This window comes from Chrysemys picta, chromosome 4, assembly GCF_011386835.1.
Source record: "Chrysemys picta bellii isolate R12L10 chromosome 4, ASM1138683v2, whole genome shotgun sequence".
Taxonomy (NCBI): Eukaryota; Metazoa; Chordata; order Testudines; family Emydidae; genus Chrysemys; species Chrysemys picta.
Genome location: NC_088794.1, coordinates 74,504,711 through 74,517,994, shown reverse-complemented (window position 1 = coordinate 74,517,994; position 13,284 = coordinate 74,504,711). Strand labels below are relative to the sequence as shown.

Sequence of the window (13,284 nt, the reverse complement as noted above, 5' to 3'; positions counted from 1 at the left end):
TATTCAACAGATGCAATCCCTCTGGGTTTGCAGATCTATATTTTAGTCACTGAAGTCAGCAAATAAGTTTCTCCTGCTTTTTTCACACCTGTTAGTAGCACTACAGAGCCACCACAGCTAGGAGAGGAGCTGGATTTGTTTCTGGGTCAGGAAGCAACATCAGAATTGTTAAGTTCCAACCGCAGGGCACGATTCCGAAGATGTGGGTTGCATGTGTATACTGGAGGCAGAATTTAATGGAAATGGGGTTGCCAAGGTGTAATCTGAGGCAGAATTAGGTCTGCAGAAACTTTAATACAGATGATGTGTGAATCAAAAAAAAAAACAAAAAAACAGCTTGGCTCTTCCATCCCAGGCGGTGTTTGCAGGGTTGGTATTTAGAAATAACATTTTATTATCTGTAAACTGATCCAGAAATCATTCTAGCCCAGTCTCCATCAGAGAAATTAGCATTGGTGTAACCACATTGATATAGTTATACCAATTCCAAACCCTTAACCTAGATGTACTGCAGCAGTGTACAACTGGGCTTAGATCAATGCAGCACATGCTGGTAATTTACCAGACTGAATCACAACCTGTAAACCCTACTTTATATTGGTGCAGCACGTCTGCATTAAGGCTTGGCTCCCCAGGAACTATAGTGATGTAGATATGCTGGCAAACATTTTCCTAGTGCTACTTTCCATGACCCAAGAGCATGTGAAATGTTGCACCTTATCTTTTCAGTGTTAACATCCTTGATTGTGCAATGTCATATGGTAAAGCATCTGATGGGTTAATTGTGCCACGATAAGAGTCCTCTTTCTATAACAAGTTCTGACTGTGCAAATAATGAAGTTAAGCCTCCTATTTCTGGATGATTTTTGTGGGAGGGTGATCAGAAGGCATGAGATTATGTAGTATCAATTCATGCAGAAAGGGTAAAATCCAGTTCTTTATGCACTGAGAGCGCCAGCTAGTGGCAATTCAGCACAACATCTTATGTTGGCTTGGATAGCCAACATCTGTCCCTTAAGGCTTCTCACATCTCTAGGAAAACCAAGGACGCAGGCATTCTAAAGGGGACCCTCGGGTGTTAGACAGAGGCAAGCCATTGCTAGTGATTGCTGGTCTGCCAGCCACACAAAGTAAACACTCGTGGGATTTGATGAAACCAGTCCTGACTAACCTGCCATAATAATGTTTAAAGACTCAATCATTAGAGGAACTAACTCCATTTCTGAGGGGAGGAGGAAGGCATAGGTAATAAAAATAATAATAATATATGGAGATATACCTATCTCATAGAACTGGAAGGGACCCCGAAAGCTCATAGAGTCCAGCCCCCTCCTTCACTAGGAGGACCAAATACTGATTTTTGCCCCAGATCCCTAAGTGGCCCCCTCAAGGATTGAACTCACAACCCTGGGTTTAGCAGACCAATGCTCAAACCACTGAGCTATCCCTCCCCCTGTGCTGAAACTAGGAGGGCAGGGGGTGCTGCAGCATGCCCTGGCTTGAAGTGGTTTCCATTATATACAGTTTGGTTCACTGGCTCTCAGCACCCCCACTATAAAAATTGTTCCAGCACCGCTGGAGGAAGGGTTCATCTCTGGAAAGAAATGAGTCACTCAGTCAGGCTTCCAGGACTTCTGGGCCCAAATCACCCTGCCTGGCCTGTCTGGTTTGTGGGCCTTTCATTTATTAAAGAGCAATTCCTCTTCTTTTTCCTCTGCAGAAACGTGTTACGCAAGCTCCTGACCCAGCCCCAGCAGTCGAAGGGAGATGTTCTCTCGCTGGAGGAGATTTTAGCTGAGGGAGTAGAGAGTGACACCTCCAGCCAGGACAGCTCCAACGAGGGGCAGGTCAGGCTGTGTAAAACCAGGATGAAGGCCCTGCAGGAGGCTATGTATTACAGTGCTGAGCATGGCTACGTGGACATCACCATGGAGCTCAGGGTACTCGGTAAGGCAGGTTCGAAGTAGCTAGAACCTAATAACCTATCTCTGTGAGAGCGGGGATTACAGGTCACTAGGAGAAGGGCCTGCACCATCAAATTCAGACCTGACACACATTGATGGGAGCTTAGGGTAGTCTCTAATTTAAATAGAAAATGACATCAAACTGTTTACTGATCACTCAGCTGCATATTCTAAAGGACCCACTGATTTAGGATGCCCCAATTTCTGGAACAGCCTGGGACCTGAGGATCAGAGCAGCTGAGCCCGTCACTCCACTGCATTTGAAGTCAGTCTGAGTTGTGAGTGCTCAGCACATCTGAAAACTAAGGCCCCTCTGAAGTGTTTCAAGTTGAGCTCTCAAAACCAGAGCCAGCCAATGCCCAGGCATAGGATTTGAGGACCCAGAGTGCACCTATTCTTACACCTGTAAGTAGTCGACTGAAGACTTTGAAATGTGCATGTCTAGATAAGATAGCTCATCAGAACAAGCGACCCGCGATACTGAATTATAGCAATCACAGTGGGCTTATATAAGATTAGCTGCACCATTACATGATAGGGAATAGCCAATCTGCAGAATTTAGATTGCTTCGCTATGCTTGTGGAGAAAAACAGTGCATGAAATGAAGGTTAAAAGGGTAGCGGGCTTGGCAAGAACCAGGAACTCCTGAGTTCTAATCTTTAGTCCTGACACTAATTTTCTCTGTGACCATGGGCAAGTCACTTCACTTTCCTGTGACTCAGTTTTCTCACTTTTAAAATGAGGAGAGTGGTACAGTTGCATAAAGTGTAGGGCACTTTCAAAATAAAAAGAGCCACTTAAATGCTGCTGCTGCTGCTGATTACAACAAGAGAAGAAATAACCTCTTGCCTGCTATTTCAGCCCCTCACTTTCCCTTGTGTCTGGTTACAGGAATCCCGTGGAAGCTTCATGTGTGGATTGAGTCATTACGGACAACCTTCTACCAGTCTCGCTATTCCGTCGTGCAGAACCTCTTAAGGGAGTTTGTGACTATTAAGGAAGAGGACTATAACGAAGAGCTGGTTAACGAAGGGCTGCAGCTAATGTTTGATATCCTCAAGACCAGCAAAGTAATCATTCATTTTTTAACAATATGAAGTTCAAATCCTTTCAGGCAGGAGTTTCACAATTATTTGGTTAGTGTTTGTACTAGAAACAATGTAAACCTATGTCGGAGTCCCAATGAATTATGGATGTACAGACAGCCATGGCTGTGTTTACCCAAGCTCATGTAATATTGCACTACCAGGGATCAAGAGAGAACGGATCAAATACTTGCTTCCTCCATGTCAAAGATGCTCCATTTAATAGAAATGGAAATCCTTCTATAAACCCCACTGTCGTGATTGGCTTCTGGAACTGAGTGCGTTTACAGTAGTGAAAGGGATTACCTGCAACGTACTGGGGAACTCAGGCTGTCAGTAGCATGTCATCTACCTTCGTGGAATTTTCTGAACAATATTATTAGCTGTTAGTGAATAGCAATCTTTTTTCTTTCTTTTGAAAGTTGGTGTGACCACGCTTCCATTGAATTCAATGGTAGTTTTTGCATTGATTTCAGTGGGAGTAAGATCAAGTCCTATATCGTTGTAGACTCTCCCTGGAGATAGCAGGGAGAGGGAGTGGCTGCTTAAAAACTAATGCAAAATTTGAACTTTAAAATAGTGCAGTGCTGAGCAACAAACGGATACATTAGGAACAGAGTTTCCTGATGATAAGCTATGCTGTGGACTTTGTTGTGTAGAAGTTGGGGGAGCTTTGCTGTGTAAGGATTGAGCTCTTTTAAATTAATTATTTTTCTTTGACAGATGTGTGCCATAAACTCGCTGTGAATATTGTTGTGGTGAAATTCACCCCTCTGCATAGGTCTTGAGTTAGCCCCTCTACACAGAGCCCTTATAAACAGAGTCATCCTTAAAAACAGTAAAAGCAGCAAAGGAAGATTCTTATTATAAAGCAGCAAGCAAATTATTACAGCCTGTGGAGCCTACTTTTAAGCACTAATGATATAAATTCCTTCTTCCTTACAGAATGATTCTATCAACCAGCAGCTTGCAGCCATCTTCACCCACTGCTATGGCAGCAGTCCTATACCCAACATTCCTGAAATACAAAAGACGTTGCCGGCCCGGCTTGGTGAGATACTCAGCTTTATCTCAGTTTCCACAGTGGTTTTGCTTTTTCTCTTTGCCGTGCTGCAGCGTTTTAACCTCCCCCCCCCATCTTTTTTTCCAACAGATCCTCACTTTCTAAACAATAAAGAAATGTCTGACGTAACTTTTCTAGTGGAAGGAAAGCTGTTTTATGCACACAAAGTCCTGCTGGTTACTGCTTCCAACAGGTGAATCAGCCTCCATGTACTACACGGAGTAACTGCAGCTGTGTTATTTATGTTAAATGTAGGGTTACCATATTTCAGCGAGCAAAAAAGAGGACGGGAGGAGCCCCGCCCTAGTCCCGCCCCTGCCCCTCCCACTTCCCGCCCCCCCTGACCTCCCAACCCTCCCCCCGTTCCTTGTCCCCTGACTACCCCCTCCTGGGACCCCTGCCCCTAACTGCCCCCCAGGACTATCTAAGCCTCCCTGCCTCTTGTCCCCTGACTGCCCCAACCTTTATCCACACCCCCACCCCCAGACAGACCCCTGGGACTCCCACGCCCCATCCAACCACTCCCCACCCCCTGACAGCCCCCCCCAGAACTCCCAACCCATCTAAACCCCTCTGCTCCCTGTCCCCTGACTGCTCCGATCCCTCTCCGCACTCCTGCCCCCTGACAGCCCCCCCCGAACTCCCAACCCATCTAAACCCCTCTGCTCCCTGTCCCCTGACTGCTCCGATCCCTCTCCCCACCCCTGCCCCCTGACAGCTCCCTCCCAGAACTCCCAGCCCCCTACCCCCCCCCGCTCCTTGTCCCCTGACTGCCCCCTCCTGGGACCCCTGCTCCTAACTGCCCTCCAGAACCCCACCCCCTACCTAAGACTCCCTGTTCCTTGTCCCCTAACTGCCCCCTCCTAAGACCCCCCCCAACTGCCCACCAGGACCCTACCCCCTACCTGTACCCTGACTGCCCAAAACTTTCTCCACTCCCCCCAAAAAGCCCCCCCTCCAGAACCTCCCTGCCCCTTCTCCTGCCCCCCCTTACCCTGCTGCTCAGAACAGGGTGTTGGGCTCTGTGCGAGCCGGACACGTGGCTAAGCTCCCCAGCACAACAAAACCCGGTCCCTGGCCCTGCACAACAAAACCCGGTCCCTGGTCCGGACCGGGTTGCAGGGGAGAGCTGCCCTTGTATCAGCACAAAGTGCTCTCGCTCCCGTTTTGCTACGCTGCACGGCAGAAACCGCTCCCAGTTGCAAAAGGGGAGGGCTGCACTTTGTGCTGAGACACTTGCTCAGAATGCAGGGCGGAGCTCCTCTCCAGCTGCTCCGGAGTCCAGCCCGGGACTTTCCTGCAGCCCTCCCAGCCGCTCGCCCTGCTGTGCCGGGGGAGGGGGAAATCCCGGACATTGTGAGTGCTTTACAAATTCCCCCCGGACGCTATTTTTAGCACAAAAAGGAGGACATGTCCGGGTAAATCCGGACGAATGGTAACCCTAGTTAAATGAAGATTAGGAATGGAGGACAGGGGCCCATAATCCCTTACTCAGATGAGCAGCCCTTAATCACCGATAGTCTCAATGGGGCTACTGGCATGGTTAAGGCTACTCACTTGAGTTTACATGCCCAAGCCACAAAACTTTTGGAGACAGATTCTTTGCCTACGCTCAGACCATTAGAAGTGGGGTAAGGCCTGATTTTCTACCCAGTCCCAATGCAGGTTAGAACAACAAGGGGGCTGCTCTGATATGCACTAGCGGTTAATGTTTTCTAAGGAACTGTTCAACAGCTGAGCGTAGCTTGCTCTGGCCACTTCTTTCCACCCCTCCATGCCTCTCACCCCCCACTCCATTCAAGGCTGAGGGAAGGACAGTGTAGGAGCCAGCTATTCTAGCTCTGTACTTACTGGAGCCTGCCTCACCCCAGGGAAGTCCTCAGCAAAAGTGTTAAGGCCAGATTCTGTCCTGTTTTGCACCCCAGGAGCAAAGGGGAGTGAGGGAGGTAAAGAATGTGGCTCCTTAGCACTGTGTACCTTGGTGTTTTGTTTGTTTGTTTTTATTTAAAAAAAAAAAAATACTCTGAATCCCCAATATATTTTGTCCTTGCTCCTCACATGGAGATATTGTTCAGTTGATTCTATTATGGGATCAGTTCTTTGCTTTTAAAATTAATATTAATGCAGTTTACAATTCTCGGGATTTGATTCAGCTCTGTGTCACTCCAGTTTTATGTGAATCTAATGCCACTGATTTCAGTGCAAATAGAGCACCTTAAAGCTGCAGTAACATGGGAGTGAATTCAGTCCTGGGGAGTTTACAGTTTAGTTGCTGTTAAAGATGATGGAAACATATTGATTGATTGTTTTGGAAAATATAAAGTATAAATGCAAATACACTAGGACCAAGATTCTCCAGTTCCCCCCCTTTGCTTACTGACGACTAATCCAAGCAAAAATGATGCAGAGTGGCAAAAATGCAGGAATCTATTAAGCAAATTTCTGTCTCCATTTTCTCAGGTTTAAGACCCTGATGACCAATAAAACAGAACTAGACAGTCAAGGCAGTAAGACTGTTGAAATTAGTGATATGAAATACAATATTTTCAAGGTATGTAAATTATGTGCATCCTTACCATTAGCACTGTTTGTCTCCTCCTGTACTTGCTGTGAAGCAAAGGCTACAAGTTTTAATGCCAGAGATAAACGATAACAGCAGCACTTGGTCTAATTCAAGTATCTCTGCATTTTTAGGTGTGTTCTGATCTGCATCCAAACTTGTCAGCTTGGGCCTAGCTCTGAAAAGAATACGATTGGATTTTTTTTTTTTAATGCAGCTGATCTCCTTCATAAAGGAGGACAAATGAGGTCTTTTATTGAGTACTTTTTTGTAGTTCTGGAAGTTCCCAGGCACAATTTTCATGCTGTGTTAAGCAAAAAAATAAGCCTGGTTAGAGCCAGAGAACTGCCAGGCTTCACATTAATTCAAATCAGGCTATCAGAAGTCTATGGGGCTCTCTTTAAAGACTTGACGTTGAGAATTCCACTTTTACTTTTGTTGATGTTTCCATATTTAAGTGACCTGAGGGAGGTTCATTTATGATGAAAAGAGGGTAGGTTTAAAAAAAAATAAAAATAAAAAAAGGCAGGTCAGTGAAATCCAATAGTCAGGCATTGTTCCAGCTTTCCAGATCTGCATTTCAAATTAGGAAGGAAATGTGCAGAATAGAGAAATCTGAAAGTGCAGAACTGCTGAAAGTCTGTAACTGTTTCACTAAAGTGTTTAGGACTCATCTTGGCTTTCTCCCTCACAATTTCTCTATATGGTCATCCCCACATAGTATCTCTGCATCCAATGGGAATAATTTGAGCACAAAAACATCCCTACTTCTCTATCCCAAGAGGGTTTCCTATGTTTTGTGTTTGAATTGAAAAGCAATTGCAATGTCGGTATCCAAGCTGTGCAGCTCAGGCCCATGACCTGAAGAGAATAAAGTTGAGTGTATTAAGGCAGGTCTCCTTAACATAGCACGACGAAGATCTTTGATCAATGGGCTTTTGTGATTCGGGAAGCTCCAAGGCATGATTTTCAGGCTGTGGTGTTTGCAGTGTCATAGAACCAAAGGGGGCAGGGAGAGGATTTTGCCTCTCTGGACAATGTGGTAGATTGAAAAGTAATACACTGAAAGCCGTAAGAAATGACCACTAAAGGTGGCCTTCTAACGAAGTAGAGAGAGAGCAGATGTGTGGGGAGACTTTGGGGCACATTTAGAGGACACGAGATTACCTACTAAAAGTGGTATCATTTTCACTGTTTAGGGGAGAGAGTTTTGCCTAGTGGATAAAGCACTAGACAGATTCAAGAGACCTGGGTTCTGTTCAGCAGCAGGCACAGGGATCAGGTTTTGCTAGAATGATGGGACCCTGACTGCAGCTGCTTGGCACTACTGCAATATAAATAGTAGTAAATGGGATGACCTTGGTTTTCAAGTGAAAAATCAGTTCCCTGATAATGGGCATGGGGAAGGGGTAGGAGAGGAAAGGCTGACCAGGCCTGTCTCCTCAGCCAAACCACCCCTCTATTTCCCAGCCCCAAACCTCCCGGCTGAAAGACTTGTGGCATGGGGAGGCTTATTGGAAGCTCTAGGGGAGGGCAGTGTGTCACCATCTGGCAGGACCTACTGTGCACATGCACTAAGCTAGCCTACCACCAATTTCACTGCCTAGCAGCTCCTGGGTGCGGCTAGCCTGCAAAGCGTTACAAAAAACAGGACCCCTGCAGAGTTTTTACAGGGGCCTTGCAGTTGCTCAGAGACACATTGTCACCCTTGGCCGAAATTCCTTGATATGGCCCCCTTCAAAGCCAGAGAAAGAAAAGAACATTGGAAAGCAGCACAGCCAGGCCATTAGAAAATGTCAAAGCTGTTATCAAGACCCACGGGAAGCTGGAGCTGCAATTTCTGTTTGCTTCCTAAGGGCAGCATGGGTGTTCAAATTCCTCCGTGTCCTGACTGACAACAGCTTCAGGCCTGGCCCTTTTCCCATTTCAGATGCTGATGCAGTATTTATATTATGGAGGAACAGAATCTATGGAAATTCCCACAGCTGATATCCTAGAGGTGAGAACGTTTTCTTCCAAATGCAGTCAGGGATGATGGGGCATAGAAGCCAGAAGAAGCTAGAGCTTTGAAAGGAGGAGATGCTTTCAAAGCACATAGTCAATACTGCTTGACAAGTGACTGCTGGGAAAGATGAGAGCAGCTACCAGTGTTTTTATGGGACTGTCATGTGGCTGCTTTATGCACACAGAAAAGTGTTAAAACACCCAGTATTCTTTTAGGAGAAAATAAGGAATTGTGGAAGGTGAGATGTGGTTTTGGGTCATCTGAAATAGGAAGCAATTACTACTTCAGATGGCTTATGCAGAACAAGGGGATCTGCGTGTAGATGTGATTGCCTCATCTCAAAAAAGATATATTGGAATTGGAAACGGTTCAGAAAAAGGCAACAAAAATGATTAGGGGTATGGAATAGCTGCCGTATGAGGAAAGATTTAATAAGACCAGCTTGGAAAAGAGATGACTAAGGGGGGGGAATAGAGGTCTATACAATCATGATAGGTGTGGAGAAAGTAAGGCTTGGTCTACACTACCCCCCCTAATTCGAACTAAGGTACGCAACTTCAGCTACGTGAATAACGTAGCTGAAGTTCGAAGTACCTTATTTCGAATTAGTTCAAACTTACCTTGGTCCACACTCGGCAGGCAGGCTCCCCCGTCGACTCCGCGGTACTCCTCTCGGCGAGCTGGAGTACCGCAGTCGACGGCGAGCACTTCCGGGTTCGACTTATCGCGTCCAGACTAGACGCGATAAGTCGAACCCAGAAGTTCGATTTCCAGCCGTCGAACTTGCCGGTAAGTGTAGCCAAGGCCTAAGTAAGTGTTATTTACTCCTTCTCATAACACAAGATCTAGGGGCCACTAAATTAAATTAACAAACAGCAGGTTTAAAACAAACAAAAGGAAGTATTCCTTCATACAATGCACAGTCAACTTGTGGAGCTCTCTGCCAGAGGAGGTTGTGAAGGCCAAGACACTAACAGGGTTCAAAAAAGAACTAGATAGATTCATGGAGGATAGGTCCATCAATGGCTATTTGCCAGGATGGGCAGGGATGGTGTCCCTAGCCTCTGTTTGCCAGAAGCTGGGAATGGGCAACAGGGGATAGATCACTTAATGATTACCTGCTCTGTTCATTCCCTTTGGAAACCAGGAGGCGCACAAATTTAAGAATGCAGGAAGACGCTTGCTACCTTCATTCAGAGCTATACTCTGAATAATGAAAAGAGGATGCTCTGCGTATTCTTCCTTATTGGCCTTTCTGCTCTCACAGGAGGGCTAGCCCTCAAGAGAAGGAGTTAGAAGATCCTTTGAGGAAGGAATGTAGTTTGATTTTTGAAAAACGTCTCTCTTGTCCCAATAGCTGCTGTCCGCCGCCAGCCTGTTTCAACTGGATGGCCTCCAAAGACACTGTGAAATCTTATGTGCCCAGACCATCAGCATGGAGAGCTCTGTTAACATCTATAAATATGCAAAGGTAAAGGCCGAACTGTCTTGTTTAGACCCCACAAACGCCTAGGAACACAGGCACTTCACATGCTTGCTGCTGTGTGGTATTTTGGACAAGAGTCATGGTGCACGATGATGCAGGCATGCTCTGGCTGGGCCAATTCTGCGCTAAATTTGCTTGCAAAATGAGAGTTTGTATCCAATCTGTAATTTAATATAAATGACCCAACATGTGTTACCAGTAGGAAAATAGAGGAGCAGTTCAGCATTCCTGGAAGTCAGCAGGAGTGTGGGATGTAGTAGATGTAGTAGAGAGGCAGGAGCACGCTGCTAAAGATTACATCAGAAAATATTTAAACATGCTATTTTAATTTTACTTCCTGTTAACTTTTTTGTATTATGTCAGTCTAGTGTCACTTCACAGTTTCAATGTTGGAAGGTTGATTTTCTAATGTAAATTGAGTTCCTTATGTAACTTTCATAAAAAATTCTATTCCTGTTAAGAACCCCAAAACCTTTGGGAGTTTCTAAATGTTGGGCATAAAATTCATTGCTTTCCCCCCCATTGTGGTTGTGTCTTCTCTGATGATGCTGAAGTGGATGTAACTAGGTAAATAATTACTGGGAGAACCAAAGGAGACTATTTAGAAGCTATAGAGCCAATGGGACAATCTGAGGCATGGTATTAGAGTAGCTCTTCCCCATCTCATTCTGCGCTTTGGTCTAGGAGTGAGCATTCGATCATATACACCATATTTTCATGGCTACTCATATTACATACCAGCTGGCAAGATTCCTTTCTTGTGTCATGATGCGACACACGGACTCCAGGCTCACACAAAACAGGTATCTTGGCCATTTCATCAGCCAGCTGCTCTTTTCCTTTAAGAGCCACTGGACTGTGGCTCAGGTAACAGCAGGAGATCAGAGGATTAGAAATAAAAAATTTACTTTATCGCCTGCAAAATATCCCAGTAGGATGAACCTCTCTGGCTGTATGCATGCACACCGGGAGAGGAAAGAGAGTCATTAAGAGCACGAGTGTCCTTTCCATTAGCATTTTCCAACTACATAATTACGTACATACCCCCTCTCTTAACAGTCCTTTGTTTTGCTGTCAGAGGGAAAGGGCTTTGCTTTAATCTGTAGGGCTCACAGAGAAGGTCACTGACTCCTGTTCTATTTTACAGATTCACAGTGCACCTGAACTGGCCTCGTTCTGCGAGGGCTTCTTCCTCAAACACATGAACTCTCTGCTGGAACAGGACTCGTTCCGACAGCTCATCTATGGCAGGAACAGCAAGGTGCAGGGTCTGGACCCTCTGCGGGACCTGCAGACAGCACTGGCCAGTCGACTGCATTCTATTTACATCACCTCAAGAGTGTGAGGCGGGGCAAAGCAGCAGCAGGAACACTAGGGCATCTAGGTCGGTCTTATGGAACCACCGGCTCATGCTGAAAGTCCCCACAAGCTGACGCCCTTAGAGTAGTGATTTCTCTGGGGAGCGTGTTAGGGTGCTGCAACAAATCTAATGACAAAGGCGAGGAGGTGGCTTTTTTCTTCTGTGCTGCACAGCATCAGAGCGATACCAGGACAGCACCAACAGGAAAAACTGAGGCAGCAACTGAAGAACCTGGCCCGAAAAGCGGATCTACGCTGCCATTTTCATGAGCACAAGGTGAAAGCTGCTAGGGAAACAGAGTGCAGATGCAGTGGAATGAGGCCTAACATTGGGGGTGTTTCTAACATGCTAATCTAAACCATCTATCTACAAGCACCACTGGTGTACATACAAGGGTGTGTTGATAGTCCTCTAATCTCATGAACTTCTGAGCATTCAGTCACCTGACTAAAGGCGTATAGTACACTCAGACTACCGCTGTAGCTATAAACACCAGTTTTACACATGACAAAAAACTCTAGCATTATTTCCCATAAATTCTTTGCACCTTAAGACATACCTTCTCTCAGCCTTATGGGTTACAAAGTGTGAGACTAAAATAGGCCTCAACACTTATCTTTTTTCAGTAGCACCTCCGTTGGAGAGTTTAGCCAAGTTTTGATCTACTTGTCTGTGTTCAGTGGTGGCCAATTGGAAAGAAAATAGCCTATCCTATTTACACTGTAAAGGTTTGATCAAATGTCTTGTAGTGTCCAAGTCATCCCATCTTTAATCGTCTGGGAATGGCACATGGCGCACTCCTGCATGATTAATGCAATGAGAGGCGGTTTTCAAAAATGCTGTGGCAGGAGGTACAGTAAAACCTATTGCTGTGTTGAGGGGCCTACATCTTAGTATTGTGTGTACCACCTGGACTCCCTTAAAGCCAAGCAGAAATGTACAACTCATTATTCCTTGATGCTGTACTCTCTCATGCTGGAGGTGGCATGGTGTAGAGAAACATGCATGAGAGGAAGGTCTGACTCCTATGCTGGCTGACACAAACTTGTGGCCTTAGGCAAGTCAGTTCTCTCTACAGCTGTGGAGATGGAAGTAATGGGGATACTTCCTCATCTACACTGCTTCCTGGCAGGGGGAAGGGTATACTGCATAATACTTGCACACCTTTGCTCTCTGTCTAGGAAACATTGAGGTTGCAATACTTAAAACTAGATACTTCAACCCTAGCACCTAAGATTCACCATGTTTTCTTAGACGTTTCTGCCCTTTGCAAGCTATCAAACTTTAAAAAAAAAATACAAGCATAGGCCTTAGAAACAAAGATGTAAGGTGATAGCTAATGGTGACTGATGTCCACTCATCCTGCTATAAAACACCCCCTACAACCATTCCCCCCGGTCTGTGTTAACACATACTGAAAGCATTAGCTAAAATGCTTCATTTTAGGCTGCGGGGCGGGGGGGAGAAAAAGCTTTCATTGTCCAGTTAGCATTTCTTAGAAATCTAAACAATGAAATGCTACACACGCTGAGGGGAGAAGGCTTGGGCTCAGCTGAAAAGAAGTCAAGGTTTGATGGAGGAGGGGAAAAGAAGGGCAGATTGCAGCATCTCCAGTTAATTGGTCAAAACCTGAGGCCCCCACAGGATTGCAAGTCGCAGGCGGATTGCATGACAAGTGTGCTTGGCTAGTCAGGGACCCATAAGCCTATAGACTATCAGTTGGAAATTGGCTGGGAGCACGAGTTGGTCTGATTTGTGTT

At 45.7% G+C, this 13,284-nt stretch overlaps 1 protein-coding gene across 1 annotated transcript in view; it reads left to right on the top strand.

The window, feature by feature from the left end:
* Positions 1-12,825, top strand: part of ABTB2 (ankyrin repeat and BTB domain containing 2) — a 191,008-nt gene extending 178,183 nt beyond the window's left edge. Inside the window, exons 10-17 of the mRNA XM_008179566.4 lie at positions 1,721-1,947; positions 2,857-3,035; positions 3,996-4,101; positions 4,204-4,306; positions 6,574-6,664; positions 8,604-8,672; positions 10,036-10,149; positions 11,312-12,825. Of these exons, the coding sequence (XP_008177788.3) occupies positions 1,721-1,947; positions 2,857-3,035; positions 3,996-4,101; positions 4,204-4,306; positions 6,574-6,664; positions 8,604-8,672; positions 10,036-10,149; positions 11,312-11,509 (1,087 nt within the window). The 3' untranslated portion in view covers positions 11,510-12,825. The remainder of the gene's footprint in view (positions 1-1,720; positions 1,948-2,856; positions 3,036-3,995; positions 4,102-4,203; positions 4,307-6,573; positions 6,665-8,603; positions 8,673-10,035; positions 10,150-11,311) is intronic.
* The last annotated feature ends 459 nt before the right edge of the window (positions 12,826-13,284 follow it).